General features: G+C 42.6%; 1 protein-coding gene across 4 annotated transcripts in view; it reads left to right on the forward strand.

Annotated features, from left to right (window-relative positions):
- Positions 1-1,597: 1,597 nt before the first annotated feature.
- The window catches only part of EPHA3 (EPH receptor A3), a 220,164-nt gene continuing 199,164 nt past the window's right edge, over positions 1,598-22,597 (forward strand). For all 4 annotated transcript variants that reach the window (XM_065676023.1, XM_065676024.1, XM_065676026.1 and 1 more), the window contains exons 1-2: positions 1,598-1,787; positions 19,134-19,198. In XM_065676023.1, the coding sequence (XP_065532095.1) occupies positions 1,670-1,787; positions 19,134-19,198 (183 nt within the window). In that variant the 5' untranslated portion in view covers positions 1,598-1,669. The remainder of the gene's footprint in view (positions 1,788-19,133; positions 19,199-22,597) is intronic.

Here is a 22,597-nt window from a genome sequence, read left to right on the forward strand (position 1 = left end):
ACCCCTCCTTTGGTTTAGCTTAGGCACACTTCCAGCCCCTTTAGCATGATGTTAACCTGGCAGAGCTAAACTGAATAGTTTGGGATATGCCAATATTATGCAGGGGAGATGCTGGCACAGGCCCTGACTTGCAACCAGCCCAGCACCTCCTCTTCTTCTGCTAGGCAGCAGGAAAGCTGCACTATTGCATAGCTAACCATCAGTACCATGTTGCAGAGCTGCTCCACAGGCAGCATTGCTGTTGATAAACTTGGAGCTCGGATGCTGCAGGCAGCAGTTCTCGGCTGTCCTGCTGATAGTGGTGCCCTGAGGACAGATAAGACAATTCTTTTATACCCATCAAGAAGAAGGTTGTTCGGGTGTTTAACAGACTGGTTTGTGAAATATGGGATTTTGGTTTCATGCAGTATAAAAGATTTTTGATGTCATTTCTACACTGTAGTTCCACTGCTGTTGCTGAAAGCCCCTTTCCTCGCAGCCTGCTTCTTGCTGGCTGTGCAGACAGCATACACATTCAGAGCAAGACCTTGTACTGCGTGGATGCATAACTTTGGTTTGGAGTAAAGTATTTCTTTGACCTCAGTATTATTCAAATACTTTCCCATTTCCACAGAGCCGCACTGGGTGGCTCTGGAGACCTGAGATGAGTCACTTGGGAAGAAAGATGTCCGTATTCTGAAGAAATGATACGCAGAAGGGGAAGCTTGGGAAGTGCTGCTCTACAGTGATTCCCCTTGGGAGTGGTGGAAGAGAGGTACTGCATGCCTGCTGCTCTGCCCTCTGCTCTGACAGGTACTCGAGGGCCTGTGATGGGCTAAGGGCTGGAGGCGAGGTGCACTCATGCAGAGACTGTTTCTAAAACACACATTTACATAGTAACTTCTAGAGTAAAGCTGCACATCCCTACAGTTAGCAGCGTCTGGGGGGAAGCCGCTAGCACTGCCACAGCTCCGGTTTGCTTTAGTGATGTCCAAGTCGGTCTGTTATGTGGGGTTAGCGTTCCGGTCCCGCATGAAGCAGACTAGAATCACTGTGGGCAGCAAAGGGATGAGTGATGTAACTGGCATTTTTCTAGCCAGCCTCCTATGGCTGCACTCAGAAACTCTGAAGGCTTTACCGCTACTTTGCCGCTGCATTCAGCCTAGGAAAGACCCGTAATTGGACATGATCGGGTTGTAGCTGACTGAAACACCCAACCGAGGCTTCCGAGTGATGTGACTTCAGTCATCCCGTACTGCAGAGACCCTGCTACGTGACGCATGTGACCGGGCATCGCTCCGGGCTCGGGGCAGCTTCTGCGCTTTGCCCCCGGTCCGGGATGTGGCACCCGCCCCCCCGGGTGCGCCGAGGGGTCCCGGCGCACGGGCGGCGGCGGCCGCCTCCGAGCGCGCAAGTCCCGCGGAGAGCCCGCTCGGGAGCGCCCCCCCGCCCTGCTCCCCGCGGGCGGGCAGGTGGGCGGGGCGGCGCTAGGGCCCGGGGCGGCGCGGCGGCGGCGGCGGCGGGGCCGGGCGGGGGTGGCCCCTCCCGGGCGCAGCGCGAAGGCGGGCGCGGGGCATGGTCCCGGTCCCGGTCCCGGTCCCAGTCCCAGTCCCGGTGGCGCGGAGCGGGCGCGGAGCGGTGGCATGCGGCGCGGAGACATGCGGCTCTGCCTGCGCGCTGCCCCGCCGACATGGACCGCCGCCGCCTGCCGCTGCTGCTGCCGCTGCTGCTCTGCGCTGCCCTCGGCGCCGCCGCCGCCGCTGCCACCGCCACTGCCGGGCGTCTGAGCGCCCGCCCCGGCAACGAAGGTGAGCGGCGGACAGGCCGGGTCTCGCCGGGGCGGGCGGATGGGCGGATAGGGGACCACTTCGCGCTCTATTTTTCTCCCTCTCCTATTTATTTTTCCATTTTATTCTATTTTAATTAATTTTTTATTTTATTTATTTTATTTCATTTAATTTTTTTATTTTCTTTTTTTTTTTTGTTCTTTTTTATTTCCGTTCTCCCATTACTGCGGACCCTGGCGGCAGCGGCCTCTCGCCCCGGGACCGCAGGGTTCTCTTCCCGGGGCCGCGTTGCGCTCTGGCAGCGCGGCCGCGGCCCCGCTCACAGCCGCTCAGGGGCGGCCGCCGCCCGGTGCCAGGAGGGGAGGCGGCGGCGGTGGAGGGGAGGGGGGGAAGCGGCCGCCCTGGCCACCACCGAGGAAAGTTGGCTTGGGGAGCACAGCGGGGCCGCAGGACAGCCCGAGCCGGCTCCGGCCCTCTGCCCGCCGCGGGGCGATGCGCGGGGAGCCGCAACGCCCGGGGCGAGGTGCGGAACGGCATGGGGGGGGGGGGGGGGTTCGGGGCCCGGAGCGACCGCTGCCCCCGCCAGCCTTTGGCAGGTGCCCGGCGCCCCCGGCGCTGGCCCGGCAGGGCGAGCAGGAGCCGCCTTTCCGCTGGCCTCGACTAGCGAGCGGACCGCTGTTAGTTGACAGCGGTAGGAGCCGAATTGGCTTGATGACTAACAAAAATAAGCTGTAAAGGCTAATGGGCAGCTCCCGTCTCCCTCCTTCTAGTGATCGTTCCGCTGTTAGCCCGCTCGGCTGTGCAGGAGTCGTGGTTTCATCAGCAGTCCTGTGTTTCGAAACTTTTAATTAATACAAGAAATACCCTTGCTCGCCTGTAAAACTCCTTTTTGGGTCGGTAGTGGTTTCGTATCCGTTTTTTTAACGTGTTAAAATGATGTGTGTGTGTACGTGAATGTGTGTAAATGCTCAAAACAAAGCGGGAGTGATTGGTGCTCTTTTGCTGTGGTAATTTTGAATATGACATTTGATGGAAAAGCATGTTAGATGTCAGGAAAAAAACGATGACCACCAGGCGCTTTGAAAAAGTAACTGAAATACTTTAAGATAAAACTGCTTTTTCCTTCTTAATAAAATAAAAAATACAGCTTTTTGCTCATTTGAGCAGTGGAGGCAGTCAGCATGGCCAGGATGTCCAGTGTAATCGTCTTTAGGGATAAAATCTAGAGGCCAAAGGTTGTGAAGAACTTCTCATGTCAAACAACCATGTAAAACTTGCACCTGCTTGAGTGGTAGTGTTTGTGCGGAGAAGCAGATATCAAAGCTGTCAGAGCAATCATTTCTCCTGTATAAATAATGCTGACATGCTTATTGATAGTCTGGGGGCTTGTGGGATAAGGCTATGAGATAACGACTTTAAATGATTTCTGGAAGGAAAAAGAAGTATGGTGCAAAGCAAATAGGGAAGATTCAAACTTTACAAACCCTGGGTACTCTTAAATCAGTTGGTTTTATTGCTAGGAAGGAAGCTGTGATGCCATCCTAGCAGAAAAAGCAATATATTATCTGTATGTTTTGTGCAAATTTGTTTTGCACGGACAGTGCTTTATAGGCTGTTTAAAGAATGTACTTTTAATTCTCAGTCACTTTTAAGGCTCTAGATAGATGCTGTTTTGTGAATATTGCCATCTTTCACAAATGACTTCCAGAAATGAAAACAGGAGTGTTAGTAGGGGTTACTCTTATCTTGGTACTAAAAGCTTTTGGGGAATGTATGTAGTTGTCAGTCAGTGGAACAGCTCTGCCTCCATGGAAGTGGTAGCCAGGCACAGTCTGTAAACTGAGATTAATTATGCCAAAAAAGATACCGGAGCATTCCAGTTTGCCACAGAACCCACTTTTTGTTTCTTTGTTTAAAATGACTGATAGCGAGAGCTGAGAAAGGAGGAAGAAAATCATCATACAGAATGTGCGTCAAGCATACCTACTTCTCCGAGTCAGCGTTCAGCTGATACTGCGTCTGTTCTCTCTTTTCAGTTTCAAGAACTTGTGCGATACGGGCACCGTTTTCAAAATGGCTAGTGGAAAACAACGGCATAAATGCAGTTATGGGACACTAACCCGCTCTTGCATGCTTACTTTTTGCAGTATGGATTTTGCTGTTCTAAACAAAGAACACTGACAGTTTCTTTTAACAGTGAGACGAACTTTAAAGGACTTCTCCTCTCTCTCCCCCCACTTAAGAAAGCTCAGTAATTCTTTTACCATTTTACAGCACATTTAGGCTGATCGTGTGAGTTTTGAAATCTGAATTATTATAATTTGCTGACACACGAATTTGAAGGTGAAGCCTTAGCATGCAGCTTTAAATCGTGTCACGAGATCGTGCTTTCCACTTTGAAATCATCTTTTTCTCACCACTTCGCTTCCTTCCCTGCTGTCGTTACCACAAATTTCCTCCCAAAACTAGAGATAGATGTTTCTTCATTTCTGTGGGGTAGCTGGAAAAGTTTTCTTCTTTCACCACTGCAAGTGAAAAAGATGTACTTTGGATAGAGATTGCTAATATAGGCATATAGATAAAAACATACACATTTTTTCCTGCGCTTTATATTAGAGCTCCTGTTGAAATCATCCTCAAATGCTTGTTTTAGCAATGGATGGAACTGATTTTTGATCTGTTTATATAGCTTTATCTAACTTCTGGGAGCCATGAATGTTGCAGCGTGCACGTTACAAGAGTATGTTCAGAGCTACCAGTAATTATTCCTACATTTATATAACTTGAAGGAATTATTTATGTTTTTTAATTTCAACTTCAGATAACATTCAGAATTAATGTTACAGTGATGACTGCCTCAGTTAGGACTAATAGTGTAATGGAAGTGGATGGGATGAAGGGAGGAAAGGATGAAAGAAGGGCTAAAGGCAGGTTGTTGTTCTTTTTTCCCCCCTTTTTCTTGGAGTGCTTGAGTTTTTGTTCATTTGCTTCATCCCAGAGATGTTTTATTTGGAGTTTTTTCTTGACAAAACGTAACGTTTTCCACTGATTTTATTTTTAACTCTCTTCTGTGCTCGTCACGAAGCTGCACGCATTTTACCTACGTAATCACAGGAGCTCAAGAAGGTTCTCTGAAGTTTAGGTTTATCTGCGTGCAGTGGTTAGGTGCGTGCCATTTTCTGCGAGGCAGGAAAACGTCAGGAAGATTTAACGGCTAACTTTTCCAGTTTGAAGTTGCAAACCGAGCCCTGTAGGTGCATATAAACCACATGTTCCGCTCTTCCATTCTGTTGGATATTTTCCACTTCGGGAGGGTTGTGGGTTTTTTCTTAGAAGGATGCAATTTCTTTCTGAATAATTCCAAAGATACCAAGAAATCGAATGAGCTATAAAATGATGTCATTTAATAATTTTTCCTCCCTCTCTTCTGTAACTATAATGCCTGCCTGAGGGTACCAGCAACCTTAATTTCACTGTTTTATAACCCACAACAGTTAACACTTGACCTAGGTCATTAACAGGATTATCAGCAAATTTGTTTAAGCTTTTACTGACAACCTGAATTGCTTCAATAATATTTTGCCTGTGCAGACAGGAAACTTCTTGTAACCTCTCAATCTAGCATAAAATTAATTTCTTGCGAACACAGCTACCAAAAGATCAATATGGTAAATGTGCTTACAGTACCTGGTTTCAAATAGTGTCTGTTTTGGTGTACAGTAAGAAGGTTCCAATTAGCCTCTCTTTTCAGTCTGTATTATATTTGGGAAGGCAGTTTCATCTTTGATCGTTGATTACAACCTCAGAACTTTATGTAACTACAGTTAAATGCATCATTTTATCTGAGCTGGTCTCTGTTAATACTTAAAGTTGCTAAAGATGACTTACTGTGCCTTTGGAGTACTGACAGCTCTTGGCACGGCTTTGAAAAATGCGGTGTTTGCATGTGGAGCAAAATGCCTGCCCAACTTTTGCATGTAGTCTCGGAAAGGCAGGCAAGACTGGGAACTCCTCGCTGGAATCAAAAGGGATTGAATAGGGAAATGCCTTTTACAAATCTCGCCTCACTGTATGTCAGGTATCGTTAGATCAGCATAAGTCTTCATTAATCGCGACACAATTCCTGCTGGTGCCTCTAGCTTGCTCTGGAGTGTTTATCTGTAAAAGTAGTTAAAAGTAGGTTCAGAGATCTTAATTTTAAAATCTAATTTTAGAAAGCTCAGAGTCTTGGGGGTCTAAAAGGCTGTTTTTCATACAGCTGTGTCCTACTCAGAACGTCTGTGCTTAGTCCTGACCTGTACGATTAGACAAATACTGAGCATGCTTTAAACTTCACACCGTGGTGTTCTTAAAATGCCGCGCAATAGGGGAAGTAACTTGGGTAAATTCCTCCTTGTCTGTCAACATTTTTGATAGCAGGTGAAGCACATGGGATAATTCATTTTCTGTTTGTCACTGAACTTTGTCTTTACTTACTACTGATTTCAGTATCGTATATTAAGAAAAATCACTGCATTGTATATAGCAAACTGAAGGCAGATGTTTAAAATATAAAGGTGTCCAAATTGGACACAGCAATTAATTCTCACTGCAGTTGATTTGGATACAACATATTTGCTACCCCACAAAGCAGTCAGGATGTAGAAATAGGTTAGAACTCTTCAGTACTCTCAGCCTCAGGAAATTAGGCTTCAGAGGCAGTATCAGGAGGGAAAGCATTAAACAGATAATAAGCGCACTAAGTTTAACACTTGTTTACATGAAATCCTTTCAAATCAGGAGTGCGTTCTGATTGAACTTAGATTTTTAATTCCCATCTGGGAAGGTGTACAAATTAGGTTTTATTTGTTTTTAGTAAATTGCTATTAGTCTACTTGCAAGTTCTCAAACAGAATCAAAAGTAAGTTTTCCTCTAGGCGCATATGTAATGGCCCTTGTTCTTGTAATCCCCACTTGATGAAAGTTTAGAAATACGGATGCAGGTGTTCATTTTCTTGTTTTCGGAGCTCTGGATTTTATCACCAGTGAGGGTCACTACAGAGCTGTTACCGAATACAACAGTACCGTTTGTGGATTTTTATTGCACAGAGCCTGAGTTAGTTTCATAAGGTACCTGTAATTCATGTAGGTACCACTCTTTTGTAGCTGCTGTTTGATTTTTTCTGTTTTATAAAGAAAAAAGAAAATAAAAAGAAAGAAGAAAACAACTTCAGATATAATCATGTCCTTACTTTTGTTAAAGTTCAATGCTCTACACAGCGGAGCTGTTACTGAAACACAGACAAGTCACTGTGATACCTTAAGGTGCAAAATCGACTGGACTTGTCCAGAGATGTTAGATGAAACTTCAGAGGTGTGGCAGAGGGCTCTCACTAACCCATTGCCTTTCTAAAAGATCGTTCCGGCAGCGAAAGAGTTGTTTTTCCTGGAGTGAGATGTAGGGATTTTAATTTGTAACATTTTCTTTCTTATAAAAACGTGGTGTTCAGTTTGTTGAAGTGTTGTTGAAAATATATTTATGAGGAGGAAAAGACTTGCAGAAAGATATTATACAGTGAAATGGAAGGATTTTTTGTTTGGGAATGCATGTGACTGCTGCTGAGTGATCCGTTTTCCTAGCAATTCACTGCTGTGGTGTATTCCTTCTTATTTCCATAAGCACTTGAAAGCAGTAGCTTTTTTTTTTTGCTGGTATATTTAAACTCTTCTAAACAAGAATTAAGAGAAAATAGTTTAATTCACAAGATTAGATATGAACTCCCAGCGGTGTAATTTTGGAAACAAAACATGGTAGTAATTTGCTGGGTTAGGATTGTATTCCTCACCAGTAGTCTTGAGCTTCTTAGTTTCTTAAGTGCTTGATAAATGCTAGCGCAATTACTTTGTTTTTCAGTGTGAAAAAGATTCCGTTTCACTTTCTGCAGTGAATGAATGACAGGAATAAAGATATAGCAATAAAGATAATCCTGCCTGAAAGAAGTCTTGGGACGGTGACAGAAAAGTTCCAGTCTGTGAGAGTGACGGGTAGCCTGAATGAAACACCGGCATGCAAAGCCTTACATTTGCAGAGACGTTATTAAACCAGACACACTGTAAGCAGAAACGTTAGTGCCACGCTCCTTTTTTTTCTCATTAAACTACTGTGTCCTGCTGTTTCAGGCAAAATATGGAGGAAAATCCCATTAATCTGCTGGAAAAATATTGATGAAAGAAGAATAGCAGACCAAATGAACAGTGGTTGAAACTTGCTAGCAATTAAGCGAACAATAGGATGAATGTTAAGGTTCAGTCAGGGCAGTTTAGTGTAATAAGGTGTGGGAATGGTGCTTTCTTTTTGTTTCCAGCTGGTTTCTCATACCAATCTTATATCTGTATGTGGATGGAAAGGTTTGCATTACATTGGTCTCTGGTTTGTTTTGTTCCTTGTTGGTTTGCATAACAATTAAAGCATAGCTGCCTTGCACAAGAGGTCAATAATTTAATACCTAAAACTTCCAAATTGGTGCCTAAGAAAGGAAATTTTTGGAGAAAATCTGGAATGATGATTTACCATTTAAATAGATAATACTTAAAGCACAAAAGTATGTTTTGTTCTACGGTAGGCTTCCCACAAACTTTGTGCCATAACAAATAGCCATGAGTGATGTTGGGTTTCTTGCTTTAGTTGTTGAGAAGCTAGAAGGCAGCTAGAGGGCTTTCGCTGTGGCTGACTTTTTACAGGGGCAAGGCTTTTTGGGAGATCTCTTTTGGAGGGGGAGAGAAGGGTGAAAGGAAAAGAATAGATAGGCAGAGATTAAGCGTAAGTTGGACCTGTATCTGAGAAAAAATCAGACCAAAATCCAACCTTCCTCCCTTTAAGGACAGTGTTAGGAGCCCAGAATTCAGTGCTGACGATGATCTGAACAGTGAGCAAAGCGCAAATGAAGAAATTCCTTGCCTCCCTGGAAGTCTGAGCTTTGTTTACATTAGTAAGCTTCATGACTATGATTTACCAGTGGTGAATTTCCACAGACGCTCCAGTTAAGACAGGGTAGAGGCATTTTTACCATTCTAGTTAATCTTTCCTTAACAGTGCTTTCTTATTTAAAAGGAAAAAGTCTTATTAAAAAAGGAAAGTCTTTCTTTCATGCCCTTGCTTTTCTTTCTGTCCCTTTCCTCCCAGAAATCAACATTTAGCCATCAAGAGTAGAAGGCAAAGATGACTTGGAGGGCCGCATGTCCATTTTGTCTTACTGAATGCTGTTGACCGGGGGGTGTGTGTGGGGAGGGGGGTGTGTGTGTGGCTTTGATCTTGTTGATTCCCAGGAAAAAAAAAGACACAGGAAAATAATTATATGTTTAATGGCATTGCTTTTTCCATGGTTAGTTGGTTGTGTGTGGATCCTGAAAGCTGAACAGAGAGCGTCTGGGAAACTGAAGCCGAAGTTTTCCATGCTAACCAAGGAGAGCAATTCTGGAGAAGAGGCATGAGGAACATGCTTAGTTTGTAGACCATAACAGAAACCTGAGCCATGTATGAGAAGGTAATGGAAGTAGAGGAATAAACCAGAAGACAGGGGTCTGAAAAACTGGCTTGTGGCTAGATGGGGATAGAACAGTCATTGAGGCATTTACCTTTGTTATAAATATTTGTATTTCTCACATATGGAAATAGTGAAAAAAGATGTTAGTGGGGTTTTGGTTGCAAAGGCAGCAAATGAAGTCAGGGGCAATTCCATTTTTCATATGGATAGCTCAGCACACATGTTCTGCATTAATTACCTCCATAAATTCTGTTAACCTGGCAAACAATGAAAATATCATGTTGGTGACATCACTGTATTGGAAAATAAAACTGGTTTTAGCATCTTGATTTTCTCAACATGACATTTGAGGCGATATCTTATGCTATTGGCATTTGACTCGCCCAGTTTGCATCAGGATGTTTAGTCGTTTATTTATTATGGGTTCATCTATGGAATGGTTGTGTAAGGACACAAGTGTTTCATAGCCCATGCAAGCTGGAGCCCTTGATTCATGGAAGTAGAGAAGAAAAGCTTGAGCTGTCAGGGCACACCTGAAAAGGCATCTTTCCAAATGTAGCACTTCAGGAATCTCTTGTTTTTCTGTTACAACTCGCAACTTCTGTGTTTCAAACTGAAAACCACCAAAAAGCCCATGACAAAAACCCCGAACACAATCAAACCCAACACAACTACATTCACTGGCAAGGGTTTGTGTTTTTCTGTGCCCCATGAACAGAGGAATTTCTTAGAAGCATTGTTTTTCCTCCGGAGTTGTGGCATGCTGCCAGCTGATTCACTTGGGGATATTGCAGCCTTTTAGACGAACGAATGGCCGTTTGCTTTACTTATGCTCTGGTCCCAGTCTCAAAAGTTTGTGTCCTCAATGGAGAATCGATTGCTTGCTGCGGGACCTTGAATATGTTTGAACTGCAGTAAAATCTATGGGAACTTAGGAACCTCTTGTCATGGGTACTGCGTGTGCCCAGGTGTCTTTTCTGTGACACCTTTTGGTGTCTTGAATGCTAGAAACTGAGCATGTCCTACTAGGTTTTGAATTCTCGGTTTACCTTTAGTGAACTTGGACGCTGGGGTGCAACGTTTTCTTTCCCCTTTTAAGCTGCTTGGAGCATTCCCAAGAGAGATCTTTGTGCCACTCTGATAGACCCCAGATCTGTCACATCTTTGGAGAGCTCAATTCTGCAGAACTAGTGAACGCTGAATATTAGTTTTTTTCCCCGAGGGAGCAGGAATGCAGAAGTAAAAGACTCAGTTGTGCAGCATGATCAAGCCCTTTTGAGAATTGCTTTAGAGCTTATTAGAATTATTTGAGTTATGTTTGTTGTTGAGTTTTGCCTAGACATAGGCATGCGGTCCCATCTTATGTGCCTTAGTATTTGCGCATCAAATGGCACTGATACATCTTGCATGACACTTCTATTCTGGGCTGGTAAAAGGCATGGAGTGTGGCTGCGTTAGGTAACCAAATCTCATCCGTAGGTTCTGGTCTGTTTTTTAAATTCCCTTTTAACACGGTGGTCCCCACTTTGTATTTACGTGTTTAACATTGATGATTCACTGATGTCAGATTTAATGCTATAATAGTAGAGCAGAAAGAGATCTGCATGATTTGGATTTGAACGCGAGTTCAGTACGGTAATTCGGGTATCTAAGGGTTTATGCGTCTTGTTGGCGGTATTGGAAAAGGACCAATTGGAACTGCTTAAAATTAAAAGGAAGAATGCAAAGAAGTGAAAGCAACACAGTAATTTGGAACCCATTAAGTTAATCCATTTTTAATTTTTATATCCTTGTCTTAATGAAAAGAACTGGCACATATCAACTTACAGGAAATAGCCTAATAAAACCGAAACCTTATTAGGCCCCTTTGATAAACATTGCATTCCAGCCCACCAGTCATATGTTTTTGCATACTTGGAAATTGAGCTTTGCGCCACTTTAACAATATCAAGAGAACTCTCATGTTTCAAACTAATAAAGAAGAAATAAAATCTGTTTTGTCTGTGTTCATCCATGAGAGTGGATGGGCGGTTGTCAACATAACGCAGACAGGTACTCCGAGAAAAAGCAGTGTACAGATTTGTCACCTCACTCCTACAGAAGGAGCAGCTGGTTCATATGTCATCATTGGTGCAGAATTGGCTTGCCTTTGTTTCCTCTTTTCAGTAGCTGGAATAACTTCTGCGAGGTGCTGAGTTAGAAGGTTTGAGTGTGCCTGCACACCTGTATAGGCTCAAAACAAATTGATGAGAGGATAAGAGGAAAGCTTTACACACGTTGTCTGGCCTTAGCTATCACTTAGAGCCCCTCCACAATAGAATGGGGGTGGCGGGGGGGACGGCACACAGCTCTTGGTGTTACAGGACCACTTCTAAGGTTTCTAGCAGCAATATATTTGTTTTCTGTTTTCTGCTTTGAAATGAGTTTTAGTTTTGTCTGCTAAGGAACAGTAGTTCTGCGGTTTTGCTCTGTGAAACCTCTCTTGTGGGGCTTTTATTTTGGGGCCTGATTATGTTTGTCGTATTGATTCAGGAGACTTGGGATAGTGTTATCCTTTTTCCACGTGGAGGCTCCGTACTTGGCGAAAGGAGGAGGACTGCTGGAAAACTTCTACTTGGCATTGAGCTGGGCTGGCTGGGCTGAGGCACACACAGAGCTGTTAGCGTGGTCTGAGCCACCGTGAAGCAGGCATGGGAGTGCCACTGATCCCTAGCAGTACCGAAATCCATGCTGTGTGCAGCAAGCAGGGAGAGGGCTGCTATGCGGTGGTAGAGCCTCCCTGATTGGCTCTGCTTTTGCAGTTTACAATCCCTGTATTTATTTATAGGCAGTCCTGCATTGCTTATTGCTATCCTGTGTTCCCTCCTTCATGGCAGCCTTTTGAGAGAAACTTTCAATAAGGCTTCTCCTTTGGCTGCTGCAGGATTCAGCTGTAGGAGAACAAGAGGTATCTATAGTTGGCCTCAGATGCTCTTGGGGAGTGTGTTTGGTAAGAACAAAATCTGAGAGGAAAATAAAACCCTTCCTCTTGAAAACCTGAGGGTAGCTACCATAAAAACAGAATTTGCCACATAATCCAAATTGACATAGGAACATTATATGTTCTATAGAAGCAATAATCTGTAGGGTAACTTGCTGCGTATTGTTAGTCTTTTGTCTTTTCATCTGAGATTTGAAGCACAGTCTCTTAATACTGGAAACACTTATTTACTGAACATTTAAATGAAAATAACGGAGGCTTGGGCTTTCCAGTCTGCTTTTCTGAAGACCCCTGTGTTCAGTGTTGGAGCAACTGGTTTTTAATTCATTTTGGTTTCCCCTTGTTTGTTCATCTCTTGCTCCCACCCTGGTGGAGTTCTTCAGTCAGCAATTTAACCACAGATTGAACATGACAGTTGCCAAATTTGGAATGTTCTGCACAAAATCATATTTGCATTGTACAGTATAAAGGCACAAGCAAGAAGGGTTGAAAGTGCAGACCTCACAGTATTGTGACTCTCAAAGGACTGTAGTCTGGCTTTGAGATGTAGCAGAAATCTCGCTGAGAGATCTTGCATTTGTAGGTAAGTTGTGTAGCAAATGGGCCAAACTTATTGGCGCTGGGTTGGGTATGCATTACAATGTATGTTCTATTGGCTGGGTTTACTCTGTGTGGCTTACTGACACCTTGCTTCCTGGGGTGGCCCAGGCTGGAGAGGAACAAAGCTGTAAAAGCAGAGCTAGTAGAGGGGAGCTTGAGAAGATCTCTCTTACACTAGGGCCATTTTCTTCCAAGCAATAATATCTTCACTACAACATTTGAGGGGAAATGCAGGATCATAAAATCACAGGGAACTTGATTTTTCTTCATGAACAAGCAGCAAATTAGGCCCCAAGTCTGCTGCTGAGAATGAGGCTTCATTGTTGGACACCCTTCCATTAAGAGAGTATTGCATTATTTAGCATTGCTTCATGAAGCGGTTTATTATTTACTGATTTTACTTATTTGATGCCCCTTCCCAAAGACTTTGTGGTCTACCTTAGCAAATTTCAGCATGATTTCAGCAACATTAGCATTATAGGTGATCCTGGTTGGCAATTATGGTGAATGAACCAAGGTGTAACTATGACCTTGTCTGTCTGTCTGTACATGTTGCTTCTAGTCTCTGAGTAGACCAAGGACACAGAGCTGATCTGCTGCTACTCTTATTTGACTTTTGCCACTGCTGGGGGAATGGAGAGTTGAGAAGACTCAGATCTGTAATCATAAGTGGATGTAAATCCAGGTGCAAATCCTCTTTGCTGGGCAGAGGCTACCGTTCGAAAAACGCACGTCAGAGTTTATACTGACTCCGCTCTGTCCCACCCCAAAACCAAGTTCTGTCTGACTTCCTGCCACAAAGCGTGTTCGTTGCTGCTCAGGATTCTATGACACATTTCAATTATGGCCATTCATCTTCTTTTTTTTTCTCTTTTTGGTTGCATAGCAAATTTAATTTTCCCCATTTGTTGGCACTTTTTTAATACCTAACTTGCGTGTTTCAAAACCAGTAGTTTGATGCCAAAGAGGAAAGGACAGAACAGTGGTGGTTACTTGTTCTTTGGTTTTGGTGGGGTGTTTTTAACTTTTAATTGGAAGTGTTAATTAGTTGAAGAAAAAATGTTTTCTGTGTTTGACCTCATTGCCTATTGCTCTGTATTTTCTTTGTAAAATATATGATATGGAACTGCTGTCAAGCTTGAGGTTGTTTCTAGGTGGTTCTTGACATATTGCAAGTTGCCTCCTAGCAGGCTTTTCCTCATCATTTCTCAGGCAGTGAGGGGGATTCTCGGGGTAGTTCTACCTGGTACCACCTTTGGTTGGTTGGTTTTTAGTGGGAGAGGTATTTATACTGTGTTGTAGCAGTTGTTACTCCACGTGTTTCTCAAAGTGCTTCTGCTTTCAAGCGGCATTTGTTAGTTTTACAGTTCTCCTTTCGCTGACACTAATCCTGGTGAAACCTGCTGTTCGTAAGCCTCGCAGCAGGCCCTCTACCATCCGTCTCAACGTGGAAGCAGTTTCTTGTAGCGTGATCAGGCCTCCTGTCAAACTCTACCTGAGCCTTCATTCGTCTTCTGCCTGATGCCATGAAGAGCGAGCGAGCTTCACGTTTCCCATTCATGTCCCTGCTCCAGTTGCTGGAAAGAGATTTGTCTTTACCCCCTGTGCAGAAGTGCCTTTTAAGAGAACTAATAATGCTCTCTCTTGCAGTTGTGAATGGGGAAGGCCAGAAGAGTTTGGCATGGGAGATCTAGAAAGAGAACATGTTCTTAATCGGCGTTTTGCCGCTATGCTGTCATTTGGCAGAAATAGCTGCAGTGTACAGTATGGTGAGCAAGACTGCTGTACAGAAGGACCAAGCCATTGATTTTCAGAGCCACAAGTGATGGTTGCTCAGTTTGTATAGCACTGTAGTATTTTAATATCAAGAAACTCTCCCTTGTACTTACCACTCATTTTGAAGCGAGTTAATTACCCGATGGGAACCCATGCAGGACGCTGAGATTATTACAAAGTACTTTGTTTATTGAAAGTTGTTTTATGAGAACTCTCCTGTGTCTCAGCATAACCAGTGATCCTTTTCAAGGCACTCTGTAGGAAGCAATCATCAATAGCGCCAAAACTGTTCAGCTAGTTGAAGAGTTACCCTTAACCAGCTGGTCGACATCAAAGATTGCTGTAAGATCTAGCTGAATGATATACAGTTTTGCAGGAGGAAGAGCCACAAGAAGAGCAAATGCATTGTATAAGAAATGGATAAGCTTTAGAAATAGCCTGGAAAGCCTGATTCTCCTTCATGTGGCCTGGCTTGTAAAATCTACCTCTTCACTCTCTTGTGGAAAGCGGTGATAGGAAGGAAGAAGAGTTATTAGCTTACCCTTTTTCTGTTCCCCAATACCCTCCTTAAGATCATGACAGCTGTGGGTAAGCATCTCTGAAGTGAGGGCCATATCTGACCTGTGGTTACGATTGCTCGCGCAGCCGTGCTCTTTGCTGGGCCAGTTGCTCTGGAGGAGATGGTTATTACACTTGCAACGAAAGAAAATGTGCTGCCACACGAAGTAGTTTGACCTCTTTTTTTGTTTTTGTCTTAAGTTGTATGGTTCCCTTCATGCTGGCGTGGCTAGAGATGCACGCCTTGCGCTATGAGAGGGCTTAGAACTCTCTTCCTCTCCTGTTCCCTCCTTTGTCTGGTAAATACGTGGCCATAGGCATTTGTAGGGCATTAAACACCAGCTTTCATTTAACTTTAATTATATGTGGAAAAATGCGAGGGTCACGCTGATGTGTGCCTGCTGCTGCTAATCTGACTGAATATATCCTCATGATACACTTCATGAATTGGTTGGGTCAGTTTTGTGAACCAAGTGTTGCCTTCTGTTACGCTAGAGGATATATCAGGGCTGAAAGAAGTTGAATTGAGTCATTCTACGGATCAAGTGCTTGTGTAAAGTTGGACATTTTTGCTTTTTACCTAACCTTACAAATCCATGCCAAAAAAAAACCATTAAAGTATCAGACAGTGACTATCTAATCCATTCTTTATGTATTTTTTTCAGTCTTAGTATTGGGAAATGCTATTTTCTTCTGCAGTTTCCAGATTAATATATAATGTTAGGATGTACAATGACAAAATGAAACACCACATTCCCTGTCATATTTGTCTAGGGACCAAACTTGTAAGTTCTGTCATCATTTCATCATTTGCTCTCTATCAAAGGTGTACGACTCCTTGAAGTCACAGGAAAATTAGTGCATTAGAAACTTCTTTCAGAGAGAGGGAGGTGGTGATTTGTTATTTGGTTGGTTGTTTTCAGGTGACTACCTTGAAAGGAAATAGGTTCTGCATTTTACATGCTATTGAAGAGCAGCACAAATGTAGTGAAAAGTTTATTTTGGGGGTGATTTTTCGGTTCTTTTCTTTTTTCCATAATTCTTTAATAGGAAAAAAGAACTGGATGTATGACTTCCAGTTGGATTCTAAACTATCTCAGAACTCAGGCAGTCTGCTCTGTGTTTCTGCTTGCCTGTAATATAATTCTGACCTGGTGCATGATAAAGACATCCAGGCAAAGTGATGGTTTTCTAGGAAGTTAGTATAATTGTTTTCTTCCTTTGGGTATTATCTCCCTCCTCTGGTCTTTTATTTCTTGGCATTTCACACACACACTCACTCATACACATGCCCCCAAAGACCCCCCAACCCAAACAAGTGGTCTTTATAATCACTGAAGACCATGTGGCTGGATAGGTAAAGGAACTTAAGATTTACTGATCTTCTGCTAGATAGAAAAGTTACTTGACATGACAAGCTTTATTCCTTCTTGCACAAATGAAAATGGAGGAAGTCAAAGATTGTGCAGTATAACTAGGTTTAATAAAACTAAAATTGTGCATATAAATATGTTTAGCACAAAACTGCTTATTGATAAAGTTACAGACCTGGAACATAGCTTTACTTAGGATTTTTTCTGTTTGTTTCTGAGTCGTTTGTTTTTTTCTTGTCAGTAAGGGTAGCATTCATCCCACTATTTAAGTACCTACCTGCACTCTCTGACTTGCATCTGATCACCTTTCTCCTAAGGATTTATAAAATGTAGTGAAACATGTACAAGTATGGAAAAGCCCTTTGCCTAATGGTGCCAGTTAGTTGGAAGGAGATGAGGAAGATAAGGAAGACGGAAAGAAGGAGAGATGCTGAAAAAATACTGTCATATATGTTGTAGATTCGATCCCAGTGTGTTGCAACACAAGCTGCGCCATGGCTGAGACATCTACCTATCATGGGGCACATTCATGGGGCATGAATGGCTTTCACTGAATATTTAACTGCCCCCCATGGCCCTATCGTGATGCCTGTGAGTGCTTCCGGTAAGAGTAGCTGGTAACTTGGTAAGCCTGTTCTGAGTGGCAGGCAGGCAGTAGGGAGTTGACATAGAGAGGTATGGGGAGTGATGCTGAAGGCTGATCTGCACCTTGAGGGTGTGCTGTAACTCCTAGGCTGCTTGGCAGCCCAGAGAGGGAAACTACCACCAGGTTGCGAGTCTTACCTGTTTATTTTTTCCAGATGAGACCGATGAATTTGGGCTCAATTCACCAGTTCCAGAGTGGCTGCAATCATGTTTTCAAGCAGCTCATTCTTAAAAGAATAAATATATGTTAAATTTACTCCTTAAGTGATTTGCCTTAGCAACTTATTGCCAAGTAATTTACCTCAGAACTCGTACTTCCTTCACCGCCATGTATTGCAGATGCACAACAAACAGATCTGCCTTATCACAGGAGATCCATAATCTGTGGGAGCTTGTAGTCGCAAAAGCAGGAAGTGCATTTTTCCCTTTTGAGTTTCAATTAGTATTTCTTTTCTGTAGATGCAAACCTTGCTGCAGAATAATATGCCTGGGGCCCTATGCCCTCAATAAAGGACTGATGAATTTTCATGGCGTAGGTGATTGGGAATTTAATAATTGATAAATTCAGAGGAAGAAAATACAACACTGCATGATATTCTTTCTATCCGATTAGTAAAGATGTTTTGCTTATTGGTGTAGGCAAAAAGTCAAAATAGGGTTGCTTTCTTTTAAAGGGGTGTATAACTGCAGGGGGAAATATTTTCCCTCACATAGATGGCAGAGCAGCTTGTTCATGGTAGTATAGTGCTGCATGTGTACATACACAACACAAAAGTGTGTGCATGCAAATGTAGACAAATGTGTATATGTATGGTTATTTATACAACTGAAGTAAGCCCAAATTGCAGATAATAAATACTGAAGGTGTTCAGATTGGTGCCGCTGGGAACAGCATTGTCATGTTGTGTACTAATACTTCAGTTTGGTGGGTTTTTTGTATGGTACTTTGTATTAACTCACCTGTTCTGCTTCAGGTTAATAAGGAAATGGTTAGTTAGGGATTAAGCTGTGTGATTAAGCACTTGGGGGCTATCTGGCCAGGGTTAGGAACAGAGTTGATTTATGGGCTCGTAAAACCCAAGTAAATAAGAAAGAAGAATATGCAATGATTTGTTTGTATGTATGTATTTAAATACCCATCATCTCTTAAAATAGATGTTGAAAACACTGTGATTTGATTGACTGGAAAATGTCTGTCTCAGACTGTTTGCAAATAAAAGCTTCATTCTTACTCTGGAAATTGTGGCATGCCTCTTAAAATAGCAGCAAGATTAACCATCAATTGATGGGTCTCTGTAAAAGTAGGTTTGTCTGCACTTGTAACATTGTAAATACTGACTTTTGTATCTAATGTGTTACACATGGCATTTAGAGAACACTTCAGGGCTGCAAGACAGTGTGAGAGCAAATTAAATGAGAAGCAGGAAAGGAATGAAGACTTTAATCAGCATTCATTATTTATTCCTATATTCTGAGAAAGTTATATATGCAAAATGCAGGCCATTAATCAAATCATGATTAAAATATTCAAGTCTCACCTATGTAGTTAGATGCATCGACCCAAATTTCAGGCATCCAAGGGGAAAACGCTGTAGTTTGTGCAGCTGATAGAAGCGCTCTGTTCCCACCCCCTGCTGTAATTAATTTGGCCAGCCATCCATTGTTTGTTTTTTGTCACTTTCTTTGTTTTGAGAAGTTCCCCTGTCTGCTGTTCATAGCATGTTTTATGATAAACAAGAGGATCCTTTTTATTTGTCTGCCTTTTTCTTCTTTGTAGCTAACTGCCAAGCCACCTGAATAAATCAAGTGCTCACGGGTCCCCAAATAAACACGGCTTTTGGTACGGGTAAGCGAGGTTAACTGGACGGAGGCAGATGAAACTAATTCCTCTTCATTTTGTCTTCTTTTGTAGTTAATCTGCTGGATTCAAAAACAATTCAAGGGGAGCTGGGCTGGATCTCCTACCCATCACATGGGGTGAGTTCGCTAGACTGTGAAATAGAAAAGGGCTGCTACAGACCAATGTGCTTTTTAACCATTGCTTCCTCTTCAGAGGACACCGTGCAATAGCACTGGTTCTTTGGAGCTTCAAAACCAGCCTGCTCTAAACTTGCAATATGTAGCTTATGTAGCTACGGTGCCTTCTCTTTTGAGCATGCATCGCACTGCATGCGATCCCTGGGAAGAGCTCAGTCTGGTTGGAGAAAATGAAAGCAGGAGGTGCATTGAACGACAAAATGTGATAAAGAAATTCCACTTTAAGTATTGTTCCCTCTTCTATCACAATGTGTATTTCTAAAAGGTATGATGGGACTGTTCCATAGTGTTACTTGCTAATTTATGCAGATGGAAGTAGCGGAAGGTGAAAAATATGTGGACATAACGGGGCGTTGTAAGTACGTATTTGATAACTTTTGTGCTAAATTGTTCAAGTACTGTTACTTATGAGATTAAATATTATTAAAGAAATGTCTAAATAGTGTTCTTGACCTTTTTTCCCCAATTCGCTGTGTATCCAGGTTTAATAAATCTAGACAGTCTATCTGGAGAAGTAGAAGTGCAGCCTTAACGCATCTGTGCTGTTGAACTTGCTAACTCAATCATTTTTGCATAGTATTTGCCACCAGACTCTTTAAAATTCATGATGGCTTAGTATCAGTGTGTAACCATCCGTTGGTGCTGATATCTGGTCACTCCCCAGCTTCTTTTTTTCTATGGAATGTGTATATGTGTTTGTGTGTAGGGACAACCCATTACTCTTTTGAGACATTGCATAGTGCGGGTATGTAAGGCTCCTGCATTCTGTCCCTGGCACAAACCCCACTCCCATTTGTCAGGCTGAATCCCTGGTTTCTGGAGCTTCCCTCAGTCTCAGAAAGGGCTGTGCCATCAAATCTTTGCTGAAAGAAGACACTTAAGAGACCTGTGGCTCCTTCTTTTGCTGTGCTGTCACTGGTGCCCACTCTTAGGTGCTTTGCATCCTTCCTCTGTTGCAGTCTTACTTTGGTTTTCTACCTTTAGAATGACAACTCTGAGAAGTCTTCATGTGCCTGTGTCTTCTACCCAATGAGTAAACCTCTGTCAGAGGGTACTGGCACTTCTAAGTCCTTGGAAAATGTTGTCTCTAGTCCTGATAAGGGTGAGAAGTTGCTATCTAAGTGTCCAGCAACTGTCCTTTTTCCAAACCAGCTGCAGTTTGAATTCTCGATGTTGGCAGGTATTTGCTCATTGGTTTGTCTGTAGGATCATGAAAGTCCACATTTTGATTATTCTGTGGCTTTGGGCAAGCTTTTACTTCACCTTTATCACTTTTACAGATTACAGAGATTAGTGGTAATAGTACTTTTGCATCTCTGCCTCGTGGGATTCAGTTGTTTATATTTAAGAAGTGCCTTCTTGATGTTAAGTATTATGCAGGTGTTTAGCAGTGTTTAAGGATTAAGGCTTGGTTTATTTTTTGAGTTTACACATGGATCTCTTCCTGTGTCTCTCAACAAATTGTTCCGTTCTCATGGGGAAGAAGTGGAAAGAGGGTTCATGTTTCTTTCTAGTGGTTGCTCCTGCTGGCTTTTCCCAATAAGAAACCTCTATAAACAGGATGTCCAAGAGGGAACTCTCCAGCAGTTTCTAGCTCATCATTTTTTTCTTGTTTTCACTTGCAATTTTGGTCCTAGATTGTTCCCCCCCTCCCTCCCAGCTGCCCAGCCCTCCTCTGCTTTACTCTTCTGCTCTGTTCATCTCCTTGCAGCTGTGCAGATCTGCTGCTCTGCTCCCTGCAGCTGTGCCTTTCTTGCCTTGGATGCCTAAAGCAGTTGGTAGGGAATGACACAGGGTATCTTGGGGGCTATAAGAAAAACAGATGTGCTACATCAGCCTACCAAATAGGGCCTCCACATCTCTGAAAGCAGTTTTATTAGCTTCTGCAAGTTTTTGTCAGGTAAATCTAGCACAACTTGTGCGTGTCTGTGCATGCCATTCCTATTTACTGTAGTACCCACGGATATTGAAGCCAAAGTAAATCGCAGTACACAAAGTGTACTGATGTTCTTACATGCTAATGAAATTCTTAGTTAGAAATCACATGGTAGTAAATTAATGTAGATCATGTACTGTGAGTGTTTTTGTAAGAGAACTGAGACTCTAAACTGCAGCCTTCAACATACCGTGAAATTTTAAGCTTACATATTGAAGCATGAGTATACAGTATGGAAATAGTAACATTTATCCTATCTAAATTGGCATTTTGCTGTAAAACGATGACAACTTGAACATCATGTGAAAGAGACACCTTCTTTTTACAGCCTTTTATTTATAGTCAATTAATGAAACCTGGTAAATATGGCTGCATCTATCTCTGCGCTAACTAAAATATGAACTTAAACTTTAGTGGGAAAACATTATAATAAAGATGTCACATCATATTGAAAAATTGCTAATAGCATGGTGGTGATTTACGGAGTAGAGCTAATAGAGCTACACTGGAGGCTGTGATTCACAAATGAGTATATTGGTGTTGTGCCAATTCTTCTGCAGCTTGCAGCAGTGTTCTCATCTGAAGCCATGAATGTCAGTACACTGCAGCCAGTGACTTACGGAATTCCTAAAAATAATTTAGCTGAAGTGTTTAATAAGCCTCTTACTCGGTTAATAATTTTATCTTATCAATACGTGATATTGATTGATTTCTGGCAAAATGACCAAAATGGATTTGTTGTCATTTTCAGTATTCTTTATTCTTTTAAGTCTGACTTGACGTATATAACAACAGCTTTCCAGAGACTCGTGGATATTCATGTTAAGATTTATAGATCATTTGTATTCAAAGATTTCTGTGTCCCACGTAAGAACACGCTAATGGCAGTGGTATAGACCGTGGTTGATAATATCACCCTTTAAGAATGTGATCTCTCCTTGAACCATCCCACACGACCACAGTCTTGGCGTCAGTAACACTGATCTGGTCAAGCTCATTAAAATCCCTGAAGTACAAAACGTCAGCCCCTCTAGATAGCAAGGCAACGGAATTGGAAAATATAATGGGGGGCTTTGCTGATGCTTGAGTGTGACTGGCAGCAGCCACAAGGCCTGTATCCTGTACTACCATCTCCAGCACCTGCCTAGGCAACCTTTTTGTGATGCCAATCAGTCAAATACCAGTTCCATTTCTATAGGTTTCATTAAAGGGGAAAGAAAGAAGAGCTACTTAGTCTGTGCAGAGTGTATTATTGATATGCTGATTAAGCATAACGCAAGTGATCATTAGCTGCAATTCACGTAAATTACAGCAGCACAGATGTGGGGGTTGGGAGGATGAAAAAGCAAGTCACTTTAATAATATACAATAGAAATGTGATGGATTATTCATGCAGGACAAAA

The sequence above is a fragment of the Lathamus discolor genome, chromosome 4 (genome assembly GCF_037157495.1).
Source record: "Lathamus discolor isolate bLatDis1 chromosome 4, bLatDis1.hap1, whole genome shotgun sequence".
Taxonomy (NCBI): Eukaryota; Metazoa; Chordata; class Aves; order Psittaciformes; family Psittacidae; genus Lathamus; species Lathamus discolor.